Source organism: Meles meles, chromosome 7 (genome assembly GCF_922984935.1).
Source record: "Meles meles chromosome 7, mMelMel3.1 paternal haplotype, whole genome shotgun sequence".
In the NCBI taxonomy this organism is placed as follows: Eukaryota; Metazoa; Chordata; class Mammalia; order Carnivora; family Mustelidae; genus Meles; species Meles meles.
Window position 1 is genome coordinate 108,211,923 of NC_060072.1, and position 26,359 is coordinate 108,238,281.

The 26,359-nt window shown below is 45.6% G+C and overlaps 1 protein-coding gene across 1 annotated transcript in view; it reads right to left on the bottom strand.

Annotated features, from left to right (window-relative positions):
• Positions 1-25,335, bottom strand: part of PRMT8 (protein arginine methyltransferase 8) — a 103,677-nt gene extending 78,342 nt beyond the window's left edge. Inside the window, exon 1 of the mRNA XM_046011645.1 lies at positions 24,571-25,335. Within this exon, the coding sequence (XP_045867601.1) occupies positions 24,571-24,645 (75 nt within the window). The 5' untranslated portion in view covers positions 24,646-25,335. The remainder of the gene's footprint in view (positions 1-24,570) is intronic.
• Positions 25,336-26,359: the final 1,024 nt, after the last annotated feature.

The window sequence follows — 26,359 nt, forward strand, 5'->3', positions numbered from 1 at the left end:
TGCTGACAGTTAATAAAACATGGATGAACTTGAGGACTTTATGCTAAATGAAAGAAGCCGGTCACAAAAGACAAATACTATATCATTCCACCTATATAGGAAGGTACTTAGAGTAGTCAAAATCATAGAGATGGGAAGTAGAATGGTGGTTGTTAGGGGATGGAGGGCGAGGGGAACATGGTGAGTTATTGTGTAATTGGTACAGAGTCAGTTTTGCAAAATTTCCAGAGATGATGGTAGTGATGTTTGTGCAATAATGTTAATACACTTAAAATTGTTGATAGTAAGTTTTACGTTATGTGCTATTGGGGTTTTTAATATGACACATTAAGCATTTATTTGTCTAAATTAACACCTTATTATAAACTCACTCATCATGTATCTTCATTCCTGAAAGGAGGAAGAAAGCACATTTTAATAATAAGAAAGACCACACTAGAGTAATCAAAACAGTATGGTACTGGCATGGAAAAACAGACATACAGATCCGTGGAACAGAACAGAGGGCCCAGAAATAAACCCATGCTAATATGGTCAATTAATCTACAACAGAGGAAGTAAGAATATACAATGAGAAGAAGACACTCCTTTCAGGAAATGGTGCTGGGAAAATTGGTCAGTTATATACAAAATAATGAAACTGGACCACTTTCTTGCATCATACACAAAAATAAACTCAAAATGGACTAAAGACCTAAATGTGAGACCTGAAATTATAAAACTCCTAGAAGAAAACATATCATTGATATCAACCTTAGCAACATTTTACTAGATATGGCTTTTCAGGCAAAGCAAACAAAAGCAAAATAAACTACTGGGATCACACCAAAAACATAAACTACTGGGATCACACCAAACAAACAAACAAACCTTTATATAGCAAAGGAAACCATCAACAGAATGAAAAGGCAACAAATGGGAGATTATATTTACAAATGATATAGAAAATAAGGAGTTAATATCCAAACTACATAAAGAACTTGTACAACTCATCACCAAAACAAAATTTAAAAAAAATAATCCAATTTAAAAATGGGTGGAGGACCTGAACAGACATTTTTCTAAAGAAGACATCCAGATGGCCAATAGACACATGAAAAGATGTTCAACATCATTAATCATTAGGGAAATGCAAATCAAAACCACAATGAGGTAGCACCTTACACCTGTCAGAATGGTTAGTATCAAAAAAACAAGAAATAACAAGTATGAACGAGGATGTGGAGGAAAGGGAACCCTCATGCACTGTTGGTGGGAAAGTAAATTGGAAAAAGTACTGTGAAAAACAGCATGGAAGCTTCTCAAAAAATTAAAAATAGAAATATGAAATGATCTAGCAATTCCACTACTGGGTATTTACCCAAAGAAAACAAAAACACTAATTTGAAAAGATATATGTACCCCTATATTTATTGAACCATTATTTACAATACCAAGATATGGAAACAACCTGTCTATCCCCGGATTAAGGAATATGTATATCATGTGGTATGGTATATATGTGTATATATGTATATATATGTATGCCTGTGTGTATGTATGTATATATGTATGTATGTATACACACACACAAACACACACACACACACACACACAATGGATTGTTCATCCATAAAAAGAAATGAGATCTTGCATGGAGCACTGGGTATTGTGCAAAAACAATGAATACTGTTACGCTGAAAAAAAATAAATAAAATGGAAAAAAAAAAAAGAAATGAGATCTTGCCATTGGAGACAACATGGATGGACCAGAAGGCATCATGTTATGTAAAATAAGTCAGATAGAGAAAGGCAAATACAATGTGATTTCACTTATATGTGAAATAAAAAAGAATAAGTGAACAAACAAATGAAAAAGCAGAAACAGACTCATAAACACAGAGAACAAACTGATAGTTGCCAGAGGGGAGGGGAGTGGGGGGAATAGACAAAATGGGTGAAGGAGAGTGGGAAGTAGAGGCTTCCAGTTATGGAATGAATAAGTTATGGAGATGAAAGTTAAAGCAAAAGGAATATAGTCAATGGTGTTGTAATAGTGTTGTATGATGACACATGCAACCACACTTGTGAACACAGTATGATGTAGACTTGTTGAATTACTGCCTTGTATGTCAATCATACTTCAATTAAAAAAAAGAACAACGGGGAGGAGTCAAGATGGCAGAGAAGTAGCAGACTGAGATGACACCAGGTCACAGGAGTTCAGCTAAATAGTTATCAAACCATTCTGAACATCTACAAACCCAAGAGGAGATCGAAGAGAAGAGCAGCAATTCTAGAAACAGAAAATTGACCACTTTCTGAAAGGTAGGACATTCAGAGAAGTGAATCTGAAGCAACGGAAGATAGACCATGGGGGGGAGGGGCTGGCTCCCGGCAAGTGGTGGAGCAACAGAGCACAAAATTAGAAATGGTATTGCTCCAGAGGCTAAGCAGGGGTGGAGCCCTCACAGGGACCGTGTGGTCTTAGGTCCCACAGGATCACAGAAGGACCAGGGGTGTCTGAGTGTGGCAGAGCTCTCGAGTACTAGAGTGGGCAGGAGTGAGCTCTCAGCTTGGGTCACCTTAAACCATGATCCATGGCACAGTCAGGCCACTGCTCTTTGAGCAGGGACCCCACAAGTGGCAGATCCAGGCATCCAAGTGGGCAAAGAAGAAGTCAAACTATCACTCTTTGCAGATGATATGATACTTTATGTGGAAAACCCAAAAGACTCCGCTCCAAATCTGTTACTTGTACGGGAATTCAGTAAAGTGTCAGGATATAAAATCAGTGCACAGAAGTCAGTTGCATTTCTATACACCAACAAGACAGAAGAAGGAGAAATTAAGGGGTCGATCCCATTTACAATTGCTCCCAAAGCTATAAGATACCTAGGAATAAACCTAACCAAAGAGGCAAAAAATCTGTACTCAGAAAACTATTAAGTACTCATGAAAGAAATTGAGAAAAAAATGGAAAATGTTCCATGCTCCTGAATTGGAAGAACAAATATTGTGAAAATGTCTATGCTATCTAAAGCAATCTACATGTTTAATGCAATCCCTATTAAAATACCATCAATTTTTTTCAAAGAAATGGAACAAACGGTCCTAAAATTTATATGGAACCAGAAAAGACCCCAAATAGCCAGAGGAATGTTGAAAAAGAAAGACAAAGTTGGCAGCATCACAATTCCAGACTTCAAGCTCTATTACAAAGCTGTCATCATCAAGATAGTATGGTACTGGCAAAAAAACAGACATATAGATCAATGAAACAGAATAGGTATGTAGGGTATCTCTGTTTTCAACTTTTTGAGGAACCTCCATGCTGTTTTCCAGAGTGGCTGCACCATACACTATGGAATACTATGCAGTCATCAAACGAAATGAAATCTTGCCATTTGCAACAACATGGATGGAACTAAAGGGTATTATGCTGAGTGAAATAAGTTGATCAGAGAAAGATAGTTATCATACAATCTCCCTGATACGAGGAATTTGAGAGGCAAAGTGGGGGATTTGGGGGTATGGAAGGAAAAAATGAAACAAGATGGGATCAGAGGGAGACAAACCATAAGAGACTCTTAATCTCACAAAACAGAGGGTTGCTGGGGAGAGGGGCATATGGAGAGGATGGTTGGATTATGGACATTGGGAAGGGTATGTGCTATGGTGAGTGCTGTGAAGTGTGTAAGCCTGAAGATTCACAGACTTGTATCCCTGGGGCAAATAATACATTATATGGTAATTTTTAAAAATTAATAAAATAGGAGTGCCTGGGTGTCTCAGTGGGTTAAAGCCTCTGCCTTCGGCTCAGGTCATGATCCCAGGGTCCTGGGATCGAGCCCCGCATCGGGCTCTCTGCTCAGCAGGGAGCCTGCTTCCCTTCCTCTCTCTCTGCCTGCCTCTCTGCCTACTTGTGATCTCTATCAAATAAATAAAGTTTAAAAAAATTAATAAAATAAAAACCAAAAAAAAAGAAGAAGAAAATTGAGAAAAGCAGAACAAAATGTCTTCTTCGTCACTAATAAAGTTGAAGCAGGGAAAGAAATGATGATAGGAAAGAGGAAGAGGACAAGATGGAGAGCCCATTTGCCCAGGGAACACCTATGGGTCCTGGAGCCTGGGAAAGGTAGTATCTAGAAGCAAAGAAATGCCATGTGCTGAAGTTGAAGTAGGAAGGCACAGAGTCCAATTGACATTCCCTCAGTGTTCTGAGTTTAAACTTTTATCCCCAAATTTTGCATCCCCTTCATACCAATAAGGACCTGCAACCTCTCCAACCCTCTTCCACCATTTAGTCTCTGTTGGCCTGGACTTCATTCTACTGCTTGTACACATGAAATTTGCCTCCACCTAGGAAGTCTGCCCCACCTGCTTGGTGCATATATTTGAATGATTCCTTCATTCACCTCATTTAAGTCTTTATTCAAATATCACTTTTGCAGAGTGGCCTCTCCAGGTTACCCAATCTGCAAACACCCCACCTCATCACAGTCTATCCCCTTGCCTGCTTCATTGTTTTTCAGAACTTTTATTAGTACCTGATAATAGTTAGATATTGTTTATGTCTGTCTTCCCCGTGCAATGAAAGCTCTATAAATACAGGCACCATCAGGTGCTACTGTAATCCTGGTTTATAGAACTGTGCCTGATGCTGAGTGAGTGTTCATTAAATATTTGTATGAATGAATGAATAGGCATGAATGAATGAGTAAATAAATTAATGAATGATTCCTTTGACAAAGTGTCTGGAGGAGCTATGCAAAGAAAAGTGCTGAATAGCCATGATAGAGGGTTGGAAGTCAGTCCTGGAGGCCCACTCTCATCCTATACCAGGGAGCTCCATCCCAGAGAGCCCCCAGGGCACATTTTGCCACCTGTCCATGCTTGACTCTGGCCGCACTCTGGGCTGGCTCTCAGATGTTTCCCCACATGAATGTCCTGTTCTGCCCTGCTTTATCTCAAAGGAGGTCGAGCACTCCAGAGCCCAGAAAAACTAGGTTAGCTGTTAGCAAACACTTTGTTTATGAGGCCTAAGCAGAAGCTGGTGCTACCAGAGTCCTTACAGATAGAGTCCAAATTTGTTAGCAAGAGTTAGAGATCTCTAATCTCTGCCTTGATCTGAACCTTGTCTCCTCCTTAGGTTCCTCCTCCAGGGCTGTTCCAGTCCTACTGCCCTTCTCTGTGTTCCTGATGCCTTGTGCCCAGGCCTCCTGGCCTTGGTACCTGCTATTCCTCTGCCTAGAATCACCAGTTCCTCCCTGTCTACTACCACATATCTGTACAACCCACTCCTGGCAACTCCAGTGATCCTTCAAGGAAACTCAGATATCATTCCCTATAGCAATTCTTCTGTGATCACCTTCCCCACCACATAAACTCCCTCCTAAAAGAAATTGGTCACAGAACATGCAATCTGCCTGTCAAAGAAAGATAAATTTCTGCAGAATGATAGGTCTTCAATGCTTCACAAGATTCCTTTTAAGGACATCTTTTTAAGGTTACGAATCAGAGTCCTAAGATTAGGAGTCATGGGATTGGGGCACGTGAGTGGTTCTGTCAGTTAAGCATCTGACTTCAGATCAAGTCTTGAACTCAAGTCTTGAGATTGAGCCCCCCAGTGAGCTCCCTACCAGAGGGGAGTCTGCTTCTCCTTCTTCCTCTCCCTCTGTCCCTCCCCTCACTCATGGTCTCTCTGCCTCACTCTTACACATAAATAAATTAAATTTTTTAAAAAATGGATCATGGGATTTCCCCCTGCATGAAGCCCTAGTCCCTTTCCCTGGTGAATGTCATGAAATTCCTATCCTGCACAACAGCAAGATAAGGGAGGGGAAGACTTAGCCTTCATCTCTGTATAAAAGAAAGCCTATGGTTTTGCTGTGCTAAGAAATGTTAAGGAACAGAGGGAATTGAAGCATACAGCCTTCAGGGGGCATGACTTTGCTTCTCTTTTTCCTGTGTTGCAGTTCTTAGCAAATGGTGAAGTCTTATTTTAAATTACAAGTCTTGTCCTTTTTCAAACCCCAACAGCACCCTTCCTTTTCTTTTTCTTTTAAAGATTTTACTCATTTATTTGTCAGAGAGAAAGAAAGAGAGCACAAGCAGGGGGAGCAACAGACAGAGGGAGAAGCAGGATCCTCACTGAGCAGGGAGCCCAATGCAGGACTCGATCCCAGGATCCTGGGATCATGACTCGATCCAAAGGCAGATGCTTTAACTGACTGAGCCACCCAGGCATCCCCAGCAGCACCCTTCTATAAATGCTCCCTTGGCACCCCTCCTTCAGTCTCCACAATACCCTTGTAATGGCTGTGTCTTGTCTGACTCTCCTACTAAAACATAAATGCCTCAAAAGCAAGGACTCTTTCTTACTTGGTTGCATCCCCAAGCCTTATCATAATGCATGACTTGGGGCTGGCACATAGTTTATTCTCAGTAAATACTTTTTGAAGGAGCAACTAATTAAATGGAAAAATGGATGGATGGGTGGACAAATGCTCCCGGTAGAGAAGACCAAGGCTCAGGGTTTAAGTGGCTTCCCCCCAGGTCCCTGATGTCAGCAAATGGCAGAAATCAGGGCTTCCAAGCTATCAGGTTGGCGGTAGGCAGGATTTCCAAGTCCAGTTTCTCTTTCCATCCCCTCGGTGTCTTCCCAGATGGATGGAGCCCATATGTGACCTCAAACCCATTTGGGCTTAACTTTGACACACAGACCAGGTCTGCTTTTCTGAATTCACTCAAAACAGGTGAGCATGTAGCAATCCTGATCAGCACTCACCACCACAAACAATACAAGAGCTACCATGTTAACTAGAAACTATGCTAAGTGCACGTTCACTATTTTCACTTGATCTTTACACCAATCTTTTGAAGAAAGAATATATAACTTGTATTTCAAGGTCATTTCATTAGAAATTGAAGGAACATGGAATCAAACCTAGAGGAATCTGCCTCCCAAATTTTAACATAGACTTAGGAGAGACAGTGTTGTTCTAAGGTCAAGATCCTCAGCTATAGGGCCAACGATAACAGCCCCTGCCCAAAACATTTCTCATTCAAAGTCATCCACTTAGGACCATATTTGGATCCAACAGCTCTTATTTCTGGTCCCAGCTTGCCACCAACTCACTGTGCATCCTTCAGTCAGTCTTTCCCCTCCCTGGCTTTGGATTCTCGCCTATAGAAAGAGAAGGGACTAGATTCAATACAGTAGAACCCAGGGATCTAAAAGCCATGTCTCAGGGGACCAAGCTGGGGACATGAACCAGTGGAGCGGGTGATGACACCCACCACAGGTAAGCAACGGACTATGGCAAGAAGAGGATGGGCACCTTCTCTAAGAGGTGGCCAGTATCCCATGACATTATCTTCTGATCATAAATATCTTGATTTTTAAATGCTTGCCTCTATGAGGCCAAATGAAACAAACTATGCGCAGGTTTGGTTCATGTCTTCCCATTATTTTTCACTGTTGTGTTCTCAGCTAGAGAGCTGAGGCCTGGAAAAAGGAGAAGGTCAGTGAAAGACAAAAACAGAACAATAGGTACACAGCCCTGAGAAACCAACCATGAGGGAAACCTGAGCTTCTGGCCGATCAGAATAACCAAAATATGGAAGATAGAAACTGCCAAAACCAAGGGCAATGCATGGTATTTAAGGTAACATAGGATAGCTGGAGAATGGAAGTTGGCCATGCTAATTTAGCCATGTAAGTCTCAGTGGGTACAGAGAAAGTGAATCGCTCTCAAAGAAAGTGATGAGTGTTTAGATGTGCAGATTCAGTGTAGAGCAGTTGTTCTCAAATGTGGGTGCATCAGAATCACCTGAAGAATAGATTGCAGGACCCACCCTTAGAGTCTCTGATTCAGTAGGTCTGAGGTAGGAATGAGAATTTGTATTTCTAACAAGTCCCCTGATGATGCTGATTTGGTTGGTCCAGGGACCACGTTGGTAACCAGTGGGAATTTGGGTTCTGGTATATGACCATTTATATTTGGAACCAGGCCCACCATGTCATAGCTATGTGACCCTGGGAAATTTATTAAGCTTTTCTGTGTCTCAACTCCTTCCTTTATAAACTGGGGACATTATTAGTCACTATTCAGAAGATCATTGAAGAATTAAATTCAGTAGTCCATGTAAAGAGCTTTGAAATGTGCTTAGAGCATAGTAAGTACTCAATGAGTGTCATCAAGGATTTCTGTTTGTAAAAGTAGCTCAGTAGAAGCTACAGTGGCAGTACACCAAGACTGGTAACACAGGAGCTCCATGATGACCTCTAGCTATGAGGAGGCAACAGGAGAGAAGTTACTGGAACCCAGAGATGGTGATGGCTATATGGAGTGGCTACATGAAAACTTCAGTTCTCAGAAAGAGTAGACAGTGACCCCATAGGGAAGGAGCTGGAAGAATAACTACTCTGACTTCACTCCCCTCCCTTCTCTGATCTGCTGATGCTCCCCTCTAGTGAAACTCTACCAGCCAGAGGCCTGGGGGCGGGGGGAAAGGGAGTCTATTGATACATTCCAATATAATTCAGTCTTTCAGGGCACAAATCAGGGTGAAAAGGATGAGAGCAAACTGGAGGAACAAATGTAAGATACCAACACACTTAAAAAAGAGCCTCCAGATATCTTTGGTCTACACCTGACCTTGAAGCAAGTTGACCCCTAATCCAACTCATATTGGTGACCTCCAGTGAAAGAGCTAATGCATTCAGTCCACATCCTGCAGCCTAAAATGCAAGCCACACCCAAACATCAATCTCATCACTGGCATTCCTGGAAAAGTGAGCCAGGGGATTCTGGTTCAAGACCTAGCCAGGGCTCTGACACTGAGCTGTCTAGGCACCACGCATGGAGAAAACTGAACTCCTTGGCTTTCTGTAGGGGATAATAGACCAACATGCAATAAGCAGAAAAGATAAGATGAATTTAGCAGAGATTGGAAAATAAACATAGCGACCTGACACATAGCACCATCAGTGCCTAGAGCCTGGCTCTGGCCCTGAAGCCAACTCTCTGACCTTGACAAATCACCTCTACTCAGAACCTCCCCATCTGAAAGAATCACTCTCATTCCTGCCCTCTTTTCCACCTGGATCCTCCTTATCCTTCAGATGTGGTGCCTGGAAAAGAATTCCAAGATGTGCTAAGTCACCCTAGATGCTTTGGATCTTACAGAAATACCTGATAAAATAGTGATTATTCATTATCTGAAACGGGGCAGCATGAACTACTGCAAAACAATATACTGTAAGGAATGGATCTGCTGAAGTGATGGACTGAATTAAAATAGTTGCTACTAAATATTTTCCTAAGACTGGTAACTTTTGGTGCTTTCTTTACTCATATCCTGGTTCTCACCTCCAGAAACCTTGAGAGGGACTGAGGCGATGCACTTTCCTAACACTGGTGGGGAAATGACCTGGAAAAGGCAAGTAGCCAACTCTACAAAAAGATCCAGGCACAACAAGGTATAGAAGATATCACAGAAAGTTTACCATGGATAGAGAAGATACTATGTACAAGTATAGAGCACAATTATAGTCACTAAAACCTGTGGTTGGAAAAGTTGAATTAACAGATAGAGACCGGAAAGCAACCTCAATGAGTCATGAAATTCTGTTCCCTGGATACAGGTAAAATGCTATTAACTCAGCCCAAATGGCCTAAGGGACTTCTTAGGGTCACCCAGCTACTCAACCTAAAAGTAAAATCCTTACTCAACAGGCACAAACTAGATTTGGTTTACGAGTCAGAGCTCTGACAAAAGGCTTCCAGATTCCCCAGGAATAAAGCCCATTCTGTCACAAGGAAAAGAGGAAGAAAGAGGGCATGGAAGTTCACATTAGAACTTTCTGAGAGAATTGGGTGATGCTGGGGGTATTGAACAATGTTTCATGGAAGGAAATACCTGATTACTTCCTTATGGCTTCAACCGCTTCTCCAGGGTCACACTATTGTAATCTTTATTCTACTCCCTCCTAAAGGATAATGCTACATGGTAAGTGCAGAGCAAACTGAGAACTTCAAACTCCCTGATTCTTTATTTTGCAGTACTCTCAGGGTCAAGGACAGCCTCAGAAAAGACCAGTCCCATAGCAAGCCTGGCTTGCTATCACCAAGCCTGGGCTATCACCAGGTCTCCCAAATCCCTTAGACCTCATCCTAAAATTATTTAATACCCAACCTTCACCACCAATGCCATGAGATAGAGAATCCCTGATGTTTACTCACAAAGGCAACCAGCTTCAGAACAATCACCCTGCATTGCTCCTCTGAGTAGGCAATCTCTACCCATAACTCATTCACTCACTCATTCATTCATTCAATGAACATCACTGAGTCCTTCCACAGCCTAGGCATTATGCTTTGGTGTAGCCAAAGGACTGGTAAGGAGCAAGAGCAGAAGCTGGGAAGAAGGAAGCCAGTCACAGTGGCTCAGACAAGACACAATGAGGGTCTGATCTAAGGCAATAGGGATAAGGAAAAGATGTTAAGGTAGAATTAAAAGTAGAGTTAAAAGGATTTTGTTATATATCATCTAGGATTAGGGTAGGGGAGGTGAGAATAAGAGAAGCCTCTGGTATGATTCCCAATTTCTGACTAGAATGAAGAAGAGAATGGCAATGCCCTTCATGAAGACAGGCACACACGGGGAGGCACAGATGAACAAGTTCAGAGGAAACATAAGCTCATTTTGGGTCATGTTGAAGTTGGAGTGCCTTCAAAACCCTGAGAAAGAGAAATCCAGCCAAGATCTGGACATCACAAGACGTGGAAGAGGGACAGTAAGCTGGAAAGAGCATCATTAAGAGGTGAAAGGGAAAAGAATCCACATGAGAGATTGGGAGAAAAATCAGAAATGTGGGAGAGGCAGGAGAAAGTAGGGCTTCAGACACCAAAGAGGAGAGCCAGCCTATCAAGAAAAACACAACTACCAACAGTGTCTAATGTCATAGATTGGTCACGTGCAATGAGAATCCATAACAATGGGTAAAAGGGGAAGGGGGTCACCAAGATTGGTGGTGAGGTCACATCAAAAGAGCATAACATAGGATCAGCCCTTCTCCAGGCCCCCAGTATGAAGCTCAGCTTCTTGCTCCAGCCATGGTACACCAAGGAGTATGACATCCTGGCTAGGGCTTGTATCTGGGAGACAAGCCAGGTCCCAGCACTTTAGAAATGATGGTCTTGCACTGCACACTGGGGAAGATGAAGAAGTATGGCTTCAAAAAATCTGAAGCTCAAATCTTGCCTCCCCCCCCCCCCCTTTTAGGCCTGCACACATTCAGAACAGGCTAGACCTGTGACACCAGCAAGGTTATGATCAGTTGCCTGGTTGAGTGGGTATTAAAGAACTGCTCCCAGAGCCTGGATTGTCTCCAATATCCAGACCCACAGAGCCCAGAACCAAGAAGCTGAGGTTGTCTCCCCCTGCCACCTGAATGATAAGCCCTTCGTCTTCTCTCCTGCCTGAAAAAGAAAGAGCCATTACTCTTAGAAGCCTAGAAGCCATGCCTGGGAAATGAGAGAGAACAGAGCAGACTGAGCCAGCAGGTGGAAAACAGAAATGAAGGCAGAGGTTTCTGGAGGAAGATTCACTCTTTCCCAGAAAAGTAGTTGCCTGAAAGCTCTACCCTGACACCGTTTGTTCAAATCAGGACCCTAAAAAAGGTCTGCTCCTCACCAAGCCAAAGTCCAGATTGACAGCATCTTTTTGCTTTTCCCCAAACCTCCACTTTCTATGCCATTTGCCACCGAGGGGGAAAACATCTCCCATTTTGCACAGCACGAATTTAGCACACGTGGGCATGTCTGGAAGGGGAAGCCATGTGGAGGATGGCGATGAGCTTGTCTCCAACTCCACTGACAACTCAATAAGGGGAAATTGGCATAACGCTGCTCTGGGAGGCACTTGAGATAGCAAGTGAATCACAACAAAGTTTGAGTCTTGCACAATACCTCCTCCCTTTCCCAAATGGCCTTACTCCCTTTGTCTCATTTAGTTCAAAGGCCCCCTATCAAGTAGGAGAGATTAAGATCAACTCATCCATTTTTCATCTGGTAGCTGAGGGTTGTAGAAGGCAGACAACAGAAGAGTCAGGACCATGCGTTCTGCCTGTTTTTGTTCTCAGCTCTTTCTATACGACCTACTATGAGCTGAGAGGGCCTGAGGAACTGGAGCAAATAATCAAGGCAAGTTGAGGCAGTCCCTCCTTAGTCTTAGGACAGGGCCTGATTGTCTTGACTAGATTAAGCAGAGTACACTCCAGGGGTGGGGGAGTGGATTTCAAGAACTCTGAGACTGTGGATCTTTAATGCTGGAGTAGAGCTGGAAGAAGGAAAGGAGGTGGGTGCAGGCCTGGCAGAGCTTCAGTGAAACCTCCAAGAGAAACCATCAGATCAGACTTTGTGACTAAAGTCCTAGGACCCTGCAGTACTGGCAGCTCAAGACATTGATATGGTTTTCTCTACATCTTAGAATATGGAGCATCTTGTTTTTAAGCTCATAAACACAGGAAAGAATAGCAATGCTGGACCAATATAACCCTGAATAAAGGCGTCTGGGCAAAGTTAGGAGCAGGAGTCATGTTCACTCTACAGAGCAGCTGAGCCCCAGAGCAGGAGGCTGCAGTTAGGAGCCAGAACCTCAGGGCAGTTCAGAATCCCTTATCTGAGGACATACCCCACTAGGTCTCCTGTTCACATCAGCCTGTGAGGCTGGGAATAAATATATTGTCGATCCAAACCCCCAAATTCTTCTGCCTCAAAGTTTTCAGGGGAGGCTCCATGGTCTCTCTGCTGCATCTTGCCACTGCTAAAGTACAGGGAATTCCCAATCACCCTGGCAAAATCCTGACCCCCACCCTTTCTGGAACAGACACCTTGACCGTTCAGGAGGATATTAAACTTACACCCTTGTTTATTCAAAAATCTCCTCTTAGCCAGTTTGCCTTGACTACAAACCTTCCTACAATTCTAGCTTTGTTCATCAGCAACTCTTTCTACACTACTGGGACATCTAAATGGGATGCTTAACTACGGCATGCTTTGGGTCAGGAAGATTTCTTGTTATAGTGGGATCCTATGTGACATAGCTGAGACGAGTGTGTTAGGAAGGGACGAATAGATATCCATTTAAACAATAGCATCCACTGAACATTTTCAATACAGGAGAGGTGTATATAGCAATGATCATTCATTGAACAAACGGTTTTAAACCTCTGATAGGTACTAGACACTGTAGTGGGTGCTGGGATTCAATGGTGACATCAGAGAGTTCCTACTCTCACAAAATGTATGGGCGCTTATAGACAAGGAAATCAGCAAGTATAGTGTGAATATGTGCCATGACAAGGAATGCACAGGTCCTATGGGATCACGTGGGTGGCAGAACTAAGCCAGACTTGGATAAGGGGGTAGTATCAAGGAAGGCTTCCAGGAAGTGGTGCTGTCTAAGCAAAGACCTGAAGGAAGAGTGGTAGGTACCCAGAGAATAGAGGGAAGAAGTTGAGCATAGCTGGAGAGGGCAGAAAGGACTTATAAGAAATGAAGGAAAGGAAAATGGAGAGGTGCTCAGGGGCATGACTCATAGAGCTCTATGAGCTATGCTAAGGAGGGGACCTTTCTCCTAATAATAAGGGAAAAGTCACTGAAGGGGGTTAAAGAGGTGAGAAGTAGAATCAGATTTCCACATTAGAATACACATTCATTCTGCTGGGAGAATAAATCTGAGCAAGGAAAGGGAGGGTGTGGGGACAGTGTCCAGGACTTCACTGCGGAGATCCAGGCAAGAGAGGGGGGGCCATGAACCAGGATTACAAAAGTGGGACCAGAAATGGGAGGACAAGTTCAGGACAAAGAGACAAACCCTTGGGATGTAGAATCATCACTCACTGTGGAAAAAGGGTGATAGGAGAGTCAGGGCTTACAACGGGTGAATGGACACTGAGCAGGATGAGGATTAGCAGGAGGAGAGGCAGGATGGTGGGAGGGAATGCTATCCCTCAGGAAAGCCTGTGAGATACCCAAGTGGGGATGTCCTATAGGCAGTCAGCTATGTGGGTCCAAGCTCAGAGGAGAGATCTAGGCTACAGCTTGGAGTCCGGGAATCATCAGCAAATAAACAAGTAATGAAGCCAAGAGAGGGGATAAGATGGCCTAGGTGGGTAGTAAGAAAAGAAGGTGACTCAGAACCCAGCCCAGAGGAAAACCACAGCGCCTGAGTTGCATAATCAATGTTACCCATCAGCAAAGTCAGGGCTGCATAACCTTCCTGACCCTGCAATTCAGATCTGTCTCTGGAAGACTCTCCGTCAGATTCCCACACTCAGTCTCACCCCAGCATGGGTCCCACATATGACGCACTCCCTCAGTTGGCTCATCAGACCCTGGGTCAGGCTCAGAAGCTCCAGGCTAGTAATTAAATGTGTACCTTACGTATCTCCTACTACAGATTGCAAACCACATAGGATAAGTATGTAAGCGTACAGGCACATGCTCCTGCGTGATAAGACCTCCGGACTGAGGTGTACACAAACATCCCTGCCTAGAGACACCCACGCACCCTCCAGTCTGGATTAGGTCATTTATAGCCACTCAACTAAATGTTAGAACAGACTGTTTCCACTTTGAACTACAGATTTTCCCCTAAAAACAAAACAAAACCTGGGCAGATAAACATTTATAACAGGAGGGGAAAAAAAGAAAACATTTGTTGAGATTGTTCTTTATATCTTACTCCACGATCAGATTTAATCCTCATGGCTAACCTGTAAAATGGGTTTTAGAATCCCAGAGGGATGAAGATGAGAACTCAAGTCTGACTTCAAAAGGCTCCCCTGTCCCAGCCTGGAACAACTTTAATTCTGGAGAAGGGGGAGGAGAAAGAGATTCTAACAAAAAGAAGCTGGTGTGGTATATGTGTGATATGTAAGTTTGTTACCTTTATTCACTCAATAAATATTCATCATTATCCTACTCCGTACCTGGAGGCACGAGCTGACCAAATGCGCATAAGTAGAGAGCATTCCTTAATTAGGATCCTGTCTACACTTCTGATGGGCTGTAATCATTTTTGTGGGACTGTCTGATGGAGCCTCCTTAGAGAGCAGCTGTCATAACTGCTTGTCAGGGACAGATGAAGTCCTTGAATCTAAGGCGTCTATGGGAATTGTAGCCTTTCATTTTCCAGCAGGCCCAGCCTTCAAAGGCCACCACTGTACTTTACTTGTCTAACAGGAGATTACTTTTCACAATAGAGCTACAAATAGGGCCCTAATTGATGAATTTGCTAATGGCCCTTTCCTTTATAGTAGCATTAGCCTGGTTCTCTTTTAGCTGAACCTCCCTCGGGTCAGGCCTCACACGCAGGGAATATATTCTACTAGATTTATGGCAAAGAGGACAGGGAGTTTAACTCAGTCATTAAACATCTGATTTGTCACATGAGCCTGGGCAATATCTCTATCCTCTCTTCCTTTCTCCTGTGCCTCAGTTTCTCTAGGTAGGAACATGGAGGAAAGTTATTGATCAATCCAGTAATCAAGAAGGAATTGCTCTCTTCCTAGCAGCAAGTCTTAGAAAGGGCACAGACAAGTCTGAGGTATTGGGCCTTCCCTCAGAAGGTCTACAACCAAGCATGATTGAAACTCTCTCCTCTCCCATTTCTCTCACATCTGTAGGTACTCAGTGAGGTTTCCATCTTATTCTTTAAATGTTGCCAAACTCCTGCTTCCAAGAGCTGGAAGTAGGGTAGGTCAGCCTGTGGGTCACAGGGAACCTCGTCCCTCCTGTGACTGAAACACTTCACATGGGGGCTAGTCGTCCCTGGGCCCTAGGGCGCTAAAGAGCCTTGTCTTCATGGCTCCTGCTGAATTGGTAATTCAGAGGTTGAATAATTTGAATCAAAGATGCCCTTCCTTGACTGTTCTGCTCTTGCTCTGCCAAAACTGGCTCTATCATATCAGTGGTAAAGTCTCTTTATCCATCCACTCCCGTTCTGGGACAGCACTGGATAAGCCCAGATTACAAATAATAGCTTATCTTTCTTGAGCATTTACCATGTGCCAGGAGTGTGCTTTATGTGAAGTAATTTGTTTAATCCCCATAATAACTCAATGGGATGAAGTGCTATTACCATCAGAGGTGATGAAGCCAAGGCACAGACGATGGTGGTAACTTGCACAGGCTGCTAAGCTGAGATCCGACCCCAGGCCTACCAGTCCCAGGGGCAGCACGCTTCACTTCACACAAAACCACCTCCGGTGAGGAGTCAGCAGCCCACATGGTTTAACTAGAAGGAACCAACAAAATCCTTATCCCTCCTGCCCTCCAGAATTTCCCCTCAAAGAAACTAGTAATGGCTCGCAGTTCTACCTCTGAAATAATTCCTTTGGCAATGACAGAGCAAACCCCCTAGGAGGTTGAGGCGATTTAATACATGGAGACAGTCACAGAATGAGGGGCTCCAATTCACCATAGGTCCTTTCTGGAATATGCATAGGAGTGTATCAGTTCCTTCCCAAATCCCCCAAAGCTTTCAGCAAGTGGGAGCTGGTGTGGGGCAAAGACGAGAATAAGCTCAAAGTTGGGGATGTGGATGAAAACAGGAGAGACCCGAGTCAACAGCAAAGCACATTCCAGTTCTGAGAAAACTTCACCTTGGTTACTTTCTAGCTCTGTAATCAACCACTGCAAGTTCCCACTTCTTTAACTGCAAAATAGAAATAGAAAGAGCTGCATTGTAATCTTCCTGTGTAAATTAAATAAAGTGAGGCTTAAAAGCACTTAACACGGCGCCCAACGCACAATATGGACGTTAAAATGGCAGCTCTTGTTATAATTATTTCTATTGCGTAAGGAAGGAAGACCCAGGCGAGACACTGAGAAGCCAGTGGGCAAGGTGGACAGCTGAGCGAGCAGGAGGAAAGGGACTTGAAAGAGAGAAACTACCTTCATCAACTTTGCAACTATTCTCAGGCCGAAATATGTATTCATTCAGTCATTCCTCTTCATTTTCAACTCAGGCCTAATACATGTGGACCCTGTGTCAGAGGATGTGGGTTGAATCAAGTTGAATCAAGTCCCCCTCCCCCAAAATGTGAAGTCCTAACCCCTGCACCAAGAATATGAACCTATCTGGAAGTAAGTTCTTTGCAGATGTAATCAAGTTCAGACGAGATCATACTAGATTAGGTTGGGCTCTAATCCAGTATGACTGGTGTGCTTATAAAGAGGAAGAAATGCAGACACACACATGGACATGGGGAAGAGGCCCATGTGAAGATGAAGGCAGAGATTGCAGCAATGTGTTGACAGGCAAAAAAAATATCGAGCATATCTGGCAGCAGCTAGAAGTTAGGAAAGAAGTGAGAAGTAAATTCCCCCCTAAGAACCTCCAGAAGATACCAAACCTACTGACACCTGGATTTCAGACTTCTGGACTTCAGAACTGTGAGAGAATAAATTACTGTTGTTTTAGGCCAGCCAGTTTGCTATCCTTTCTTACAGCATCCCTAGAAAACAAACACAGGTGATAAAACCACAAAGAGACATTTAAAGCCCAAAGTTCCTGTTCTGAAGTCTTTGCTATTCTTTTCACCCACCCCCCCCCCCCAAAAGAGGAATACTGTGTTAGACAAGAGTTTCTCCCCTAGCCCACCACAAGGTCTCTAGGCATAAGGATATCTTACATGAGTAGGCGGTGTGGAACGAGGATTGTCCCAGCCACAAGTCATATCAGGTCCCTGCCACCCACAGGGCACAGCACTGGTGACTGTGAAAAGGAGGATGGCAGGGTGTTGGGGGAGGCAGGGAAAGAAAGCCTGGAAAAAGGAAAGTGGAACTGATGTCTTGTTTTCCTTTTTTCCAAATCCACCATTCTTCATTTCTCCTCTTAATTTCTCCATTCTTTCTCCTCATATTTTAAGTTTCTACTCTGTTCCTCAGATGCCTTCATAACCTGGTAGACTGGGAAAAAAGCCCGGGTCTTGGTGTCTAGAAGAGTTTGAATCCCGGTTCCATCACTTACCACTTTTGGGATCTTGGGCAAGTAACACTAACCGTCTATGCTTTGGCTTCTTAATCTGTACAATGGGGATAATATGTAACTCATAATGTTATGTATGTATGTCTGACATACACTATATACTGCATGTGTGTATGTATATAATGTGTGATGTCATACACTGAACATGATGATAGAGGCCAAAGCATTTTCAATGTCATTTGGAAAGGACCGTGATCTCATTATACACAGTTCCTAGATTATATGTATAGAAACTCTGGTTTTTGATATTACATGTCAGGACATGCTACAAAATTAGCACAAAAAATAAGAACAATAAATCAGATGCTACATTTAAAGGACGAAAGGCAATGAATAAATGCAAATGCATAAATGGCATTGACCTAGCAGTAAACATGGTCTCAGCATCAGCATTGACAATCTCTGTGATATTGGGGAAGATTTTCCATCTCTTGGTTTAAATTATTTGAATTTCCATCCAGCTCTAAGATTCTATGACATAATGAAAAGCTATTTGCTCTTATAAAATTATACTTTTAAAAGAGCTCTTTACTTATGGGTCACCCGTTGCAAATCTGGGGAAAGCTGTGATGCTTGAGGGAATTCTAATAACAAGTGAAGTAGAAAAGCTATCTGATGTGTGAACTATCCAATGGGCTGGCTAACAGGAAAGGCAAGTCTTCACAAACAACCCTCTCCATCATAGGCGTTACTCATAGGAGAAGGCTAATGTCAGAATATCAGAGACATAGGGGCTGGAACACCTTGGAACAATAGGATTAGTGAGGGTGAGACAGTCCTAATACAGCCCCCAAATGCAAAGGCAACCAGACAGTTTTTATCTCCTTTTGCAATAATATAAACAAGAGTGACTGGGTTTATAATAGAAGAGACTGAACTCCACTTCTGGGAGAACTTCCCACCGGAATACGAAATACGGAAGATGGGGAAATCACCTTCTCCTGAGCTTTTCAGTAAGAGACAAAGCAACCAGCTTTGTGTCCTGGGTTAAGTAAGTATGTTCAGCAGCGAGAGTGTGGACAGAGTGACCTTTTGGAGGTCCCTATCTGCCGGTGTTCTCTCCGTGCTTTCACAAAGTCATTTCACAATGGTGCAATCGTAAGTACAGTCACACAACAATCCGGCTTCCAGTTACCTTGGCAGTTCACACGTTGTCATGCTGCCCACTTTTCTCCTGCTGGCTCAGTAGACTCCAAGGTGTAAGCACTGTTTTTATAGATTTTTGCACGTTCCACACTGGTATGTGATAATCACTTTGCATTGCAGTTAGCAAAGAAGAGGAAATGAAACCCACTCCTGAATTGGAGACGAGAATGTTGTGTTTCACCCTTCTTGACAGCCAAAAGCCAATTTAGGACTCTGAAAAGCCGAATTTCCCAGGGGGGAAAGTGTGGGTATCTTCTTAATTCTCCTGAGCTCACTTAAGGTCTGAAATCTGTGTTTGCTGAGGGAGGAAACATCGATGTGGATTATCGTTTATGGATCATTTCAGCTGGAGAAATAAGGAAGTGGGAGAGTTCATCCGGTTTGCACTTTTTCAGCAAGACTCCTAAAAGCTAGCAGGATAATAATCATAAACATTTATTGAGCACTTGCCGTATTCTAAACCCTTTGCATGAATTAACTCATTTAATCATCACAACAATTTCATGAGGCCCAGAGAGATTAAGTTATATTCAACCTAACACCACATCTACTGAGTTCCGAACTGGATTTTAAGTCAAGCAGTCTGACTCTAGAGCTGAGATGGTTAGCTCCCATACTCTTTGGAAAGAAACATGGATGCAGACCATCCTCTAAGAAGCGGCATTGTGTCCTGATTTCTTGTGTTCTCTTCCTCCTCAAATCACTGACCTTCACACTATAGAACCACACCCTTCAGCTGAAAAGAACTTCCAGAGGAGAGGAATCCATTAGCCACAGCCACCAACATACACCATGTCAAAAGTCAGCTTTGTGCTCCCTACAACTCACAGAGCAGCAGTCACTGGTATCCTAGCCCTGTTGTCCCATTGTAAGATTTTCCCCAACCCATAATTATTCTCTCTCCCTGGGTCAGTAAGTCAATAGAACATTAAAAAAAAAAAAGTCTCCAAAATGATTCCTTTGCTAAAACTCTTTTCTTACTGCTGGGGGCTCCCCTCTGAGGTGCTAAAACCCCAATCAGGGAGTCCTCACCATAAATAATGCATCAGGCTTTCACCAAGAATCAGCAAAGCAAGCAGCAGCTCAGAAAAGTCCATTATTCCCCCATGGTTCGTAATTGGGCATTGTGATTAATCAGTTTATCTGCTACTCAGATGAACACCCCATAGTAAGAGTCAGTCATTACAGAATATTGAATAGGTACATGAATAACCAAAAGGTACCCATGCTTGATTCCCAGAATCTTTACTAATTTTGAGTTTTAAATGTCCACAATTGAGCAGAAGTGCGGCAAAGGGGTAGGAGATAGAAAGCCCAGTTTTCAGAAAGTTATGAGTAACTAAAACCCAGAAGGCTCATGAGCTTGCTTGTGCATAATCATAAGAGTCAGTCTGGTCAACATTTATCATCATTTGTTACTTATTGTGTGTCAGGCACAGTGTTAGGAACAGGGTATACCCAAAAAAAAAAAAAAGTTCATTATCTAACTGAAGAAATCGACATATAAAAAGCCAATCAGCTTACAATGGGAAAAATGAGACATGTGGTAAGACCTCAGAAGAAGGAGAATGAGTACTTACTCCCCATGAGGGGAGATCCCGGAAGGTTGCCCAGAGGAAATGACCTTTGAGTTGAGTGTTGCCAGTTAAGGAAGATTTTTTTTTCTCCAGAGAAGGGGAAAGGGCAGCCCAGGCAGAGGGACCAGTACACACAAAAGGAAGTGGTCTATTCAGCAAATTGCACTGGGGAGATAATAAAGGACTTTGTACACTATTCTAGGGAAACTGGGCTTTATCTTGTATACTGTACGCAGTAGGATAACATGGCAAGATTTCAAAGAGATGTGTGATCCTGAGTAAATTTGTGCTTCTGAGTGATAATGGGGCGGGTTTAGAGAAGAGCACCTGTGGCTGATGAGCTACTGCTGTGGTGAAGGCAAAAGTGAAGATGACAGGTCTTGGGCACTGATAGTGAGCTGAATAAGACAGTAGAACAGAACAGTCAGACTAGAGGTTTGCAGACCTTTCAGAAGGCCGTGCCAGAAAGTTTCTGATGATGTGTAGGGAGCAGAGGTGATAATACCTTCAGCAGAGGGTAGAAACATATCAAGGAACCCGATAAAGCGTAAATGGATCTAACATTGCTTTGTGTATACCCTGTGCCAGGGGCTGTTGGAGCATTTCCTTATATCCTATGCCTGGTCTGTACCATAAGGGGAACCAGTGGGGGACTGAAGTCAAAGCAGTTAAAGAGTGCACTCAGGGCCACCCAGAACATACTGTGCCTACCAAGCCTGTGCCCTTGATGTTCCCACTGCCCCAGCCCTGAACTTCACTTAATGAGGGAGGCTTTGCTCACAATATAAGTAGCTTTATTCTTTATTCTTCACTTTCTCCCTCCTCTCCCACTACCTATCTTTACCTTGTGAAAAAAAAATGCTTTCTCTCATCATCCATGCCTACCCCCAACATTGCATCTCTCCCTTCCAAAGTATCTCTGTCCTCCCCACTCCTCCCTCACTCCATTCACACATGCCCTCTTTTTTAAAGTAGCAAGTGCAGGGCAAAGGGCAATGAGTCAGAAGTGGTGGCAGTCTGTGTCCCAGGGCTGTCCTAGCCCATCAGGTGACTCTCAGAAACTGCTTGACCTCCCAGCCCGTGTCCTCATTTATAATATGCGGACATTAAATGAATACTAACCTTTGCTTACCTCACAGGATTATTGTAAGAGGAAAGGAGATAAAGTGCTTGCAAACAACACTAACAAAAGGCAGGAAAATGTGCTACAGAATTATCTGAATTATTGGGCACTGTGGTCCACCAGACTACGAGCTCCTTATGGGCCGGGACCTGGTTGCCTCCATCTTTCATTCTAAAATACTTATTATTCCTGGTACAGTATCTGATAAAGACATTGAATTGGCAACAAGGACCACTACCACCATCAGCGTTCCCTGGGTGCACGCACGTGCGCACACACACACACACACACACACACACACACAGGTGTCCTTGCCTCTCTCTCTCACCATAATGCAGGCAAACCCATAATACCTCCGCTTTTGGAAATACTGCTCTAGTCTTGGTGTATTCCAAAAACAGCCAGTTCCTGGAGGAAAACCAAGTGATTGTCACGCGCCTGGATGCCTCCACTGGGCACGTTTGACCAAGTCTGAATCCTCTCTTTCTCCAGGGAAGTTGCTAAGAATTGAACCCCCAGACTCACTCCTCTCCAAAGAGCCCCAGCTGGGTCTCTCCCTCCCCACCCCCACCTTTGTGCTAGGCATGCAACGTGTTTTACTTTTTTTTTTTTTTCCTCCCAGGAACTCGGCCGCCTCTACTGCTGTTTTCATTGATGCCTTGAGCAGAGCTGGCATGTGCAACTGCTGAGAAGGGGGAGCTTGGAGCCGCGGGGGAAGCAAGTAAAAATAGCCTGGCGCGCGGCGCTCTGCCTGCTCTGGACGCCTTTAACCCTGGCCAAGGTGGGGAGCTCAGCAGCCGCTACTGCACACTGCAGAATCTGGCAGGGGTCTGCACCCCAGACCAAGTGCAACAGCCGGGTGCGGGGGGCTTAGAGACCCGTGAAAACTTTTTTTTTTTTTTTAAGAAACCGAGATGGGGGAGGGAAGAGCAGGAGAAAGCTGTTCCAGCCACCTGGCTGCAGGGACTGTTACGTGCCCACTGGTCCAACACTTTATAGAAGTGCAGCCTTGACACTGAGCTATTTTTAGCAACCTCTTCCGAGGGTGGGCGATCAGAGGGAGGAGTGCAAGGGGATTGGTAAGGCTAACTCTCTGCTGTGAGGCTAGGCATCTTTGCTGGCTGGGAAGAGGAAGTGTCCAGGGGACGGTAGGCATGCTGGCTTTGCCCTAACTCAAGGAGACAGCGTTAGCTACTGAATGCCCTACTGTTTTCAAGCCCCAGAGCCTGTTTGTTTTTCGAAATCAACAATTGCCAGATGCATGCTGCTTCTAGCCTCTCAGAGAATGGGGATTGCAAAAGCTTTGCTGCCTGTGCTGTGGGGTAAGGGTTAGCTGCAGTTAAGATCTTACTGAAGAAGATCAGAAGGGTCTCTGCACCTTTTTGCATTCCAGCAAGACAGAGGGACAATCCCCGCGCCACACCTCCATCCCCGCCCCACGCTGCATATGGGTAACCATATGTGAAATGTACGGCAGCCCCACCAGACACCCGGCTATTAATAGAGCCCGGGAGTTTGCTCTCTGTCTTTTTCCTGCCACCGAGTAAGGGATGATCTTCACACACATACCCCACTCCGCCCCCACCTCGGCGCACCGTTTCTCCAGGAAGGTAAGGGGGCTGCCCACGCTGATCCCCTTCGTGACTACAGGTGCCTAGAGCCGACGGACTAGTCCAGTCGGATCGACAGCAGGGTCAGTGCGAGGCTAGGGAACACAGCCTCCAGTCTCCCGACGCAAAACCCAGCAGGGCTCTTAGGGGCTCACGGCCAACTCGAGAGCAGCGAAAGGGCACCTATTAGGTTGCCGAAGGCGGGGGGCAAGAGCGCAATTTGCGGAGCCCGAGCGACCTCCTCCAAAGCTGCTGCGGGACGAGAGGCTGCAGACCCATTTGTCGCGGCAGCCTGCGGCGCGGAGCCCCCACCCCGCGCGGGCTCGGCTGCGGCAGGAGCGGGCGCTGTCCCTGGTTCTGAAGGTGGCAGCGGCCAGTGCTCCCTACCCGGGTTTAGCGCCCGCGAGGCGGCTCAAACGTTCGAGGACTGCAGACCTCTCCCGGGCCCGGATCTGGGCGGGAGGGTCTGTTGGTGGTGCTCAGGTCCCATCACCGGCGCGGTTTGCCCCCCACCACCCCCCAACGGCCCGGAGCTCTCCCGCGGTGCTGCGGGGACCGAGAGCTGGGGACTGACACGAGCTTGAAGGGTAAAGCTGAGGCAGCGGCTGGAGATGTTGTCAAGGCACTGCAGGGAGCAAACGTGGCCCCAGGATCACCCATCCCAGCTTTGCACAAAGCCAGGACTCTGGACCCCTAATGCAGCCCAGAGGAGAGGGCAGGGGAGCGCTGCTGCCCAGGGTTTGGGACTTGGGGAAAGAGAAGCGAGCAGCGGGTGGCAGGAGAGGGAGATGGGGTGAGAGCGACTCTTTTGCATTTTCAAGAGGGAGGGGACCTGAGACATGCACTGTCTTTCCCCCAACACACACACACACGCACACACACACACACACACACACACACACGGCCGGCAGAAGCAAGCGGGATGGAGCCGGGGAAAGTTTGGCACTAGGTGCAGAGCAGCGGCGGCGGCGGCGGCAGCGGCAGCGGCAGCAGCGACAGCGGCGGCGGCGCGGTGGTCCGGGGTGGGCTGACGGGGTCGCCGAGAGCCCCGGCCCTCTCGCCTCCTTACCTCGGTGTTCTCGGCAGCGTTCTCCGCCATTTTCCTCCTTAGGAGCAGGCAGCGGGAGGAGTGTTTCATGCCCATAAGAGCCAGCAAGGGTTTGGTGATACAGAGATAGTAGAGAAAGAGAGAGCTGGTGTAGCTTTAAAAGAGAGAGAGAGAGAATGGGAGGAAAAAAAAAAAACCAACCCAGCCCCTCTGCTGGAGCGTCAGCCTATACAATCAACTACGGTTGAGTCTTTTCTGCAGTCTCCACTTTGTTTTATTTTCCTCCCTTCTCATCTGCTTCGGATTCCTTCACACAGTTTCAAGTTCTTCTCGCGCACCCGACCCCCTCCCCGCCCCTCTCCACCCGCGCTGCGGGCTAAACTGGAGGGAGGCAGCCCCGAAGGCTCCGCGGCAGCGGCGGCGTCTCCTCTCCCGGCTGCTCTCAAAGTCCGGCCGGCCGGAGGCAGCCACCAACTCCTCTCAACTTCTGCAGATCGGCTGGGCGAAGCAACACGCTTCCTGCGCGTCTCTCCTAGGGGCTGAGCCGGGTGAGTGGGGGCGGGGTAGGAGGTTCGGTAGAGCGGGCGGCGGCTGGGCGCAGACGGAGGGCCCCCAGCGCCCCCGGGCCCGCCGCCTCCCCCCCGGCTCCAGGGGTCTCTTGGCCGCCCCCACTCCCGGGCGCTGTGGACAACTTGAGCGAGGGCAAGGACCGTGCGGACGCTGCAGGGCCACGCGGGAGGCTCGGAGAAAGCAGGCGCCGGAGCTGGGCTCTTGCAGGTTCTTAGACCCGGGTGCTCGTCCTCCCACCGAGGACCAGCTCTGGGCAAGATTGGGCCATAGTTACCTCGCCCCCACCCCACCCCACCCCCAACTCCCCAGCTCCTCCGTCAGTTCTTGGTTCCTTCCTTGGCGAATTATGGTTTCAGGAGCGAAGGGGTGGGTGTCTGGGTGAGGAAGGGTCTTTAACTCCTTCAACCCTAGGACTAAGTGTGTGATCATCTCTCCTTTTCTCCCACTGACCCTGTCCAGGCCCTCGGGGCTCCAAGCCTCTGTCAGGCTGAGAGGTTGGGCCAGAGGTTCTGCCAGAGGTGGTTTGGGAAAGACGATAGGAGAAAGTCAAATGGATGAGCCTGCAGTCCTGTTCCCCCTACCTCAGTCTTCCCTAGCAGCCCCCTGCCCACACATTTCTCTTTTCCCTCTTCACCCCTCCCCCATCGTCACCAGATTTTGAAGTCCCTTTTATGGGAGAGAGGGAGGATGTCACATACCCATTAGGATTCTCTTGATCCTTTTTTAAGGGAGTTTGGGCGGCAGCAGGGGGTGTGAATTTTTATACAATGCATTCTTGTCTTCACTTTGAGAGCTTCTTTTTCTCTGTCTTACTGGCCATCTGTCAGGCGGGTGGGAAATAGAACAAGGGGGAGGCACTCTGTCTCTCCCTTTGTAACAGGCCAGTCAGGCTGGACTTCTTCAAAGACAGCTGCACTTTCAAGCTTTCAACCCACAAGTCAAGGACAGGAACCTGAAAGACGCTCCTGAGCCCCCTGGCTCTCTTCACTTCAACCCTGTACTTACATGGGGAGATCAGTCCCGCATGCATGCCCTATTTGTTTTTATCATCACCTTTGACAGCCAGGAAATGTGAGCCTGGTTGTCCTCAACTAACCTCAGAGTCCATTGAAGAAATGGGCCAGAATCTAAAGATGCCTCCATCACCTGATCCTAGGGGAAAGAGAGGATTCATTGCAATAAGTGGAGGAGGGAGAGACGTAGGAGTGGAGAGGGAAAAGAGTGACAAGACAATGGGCAA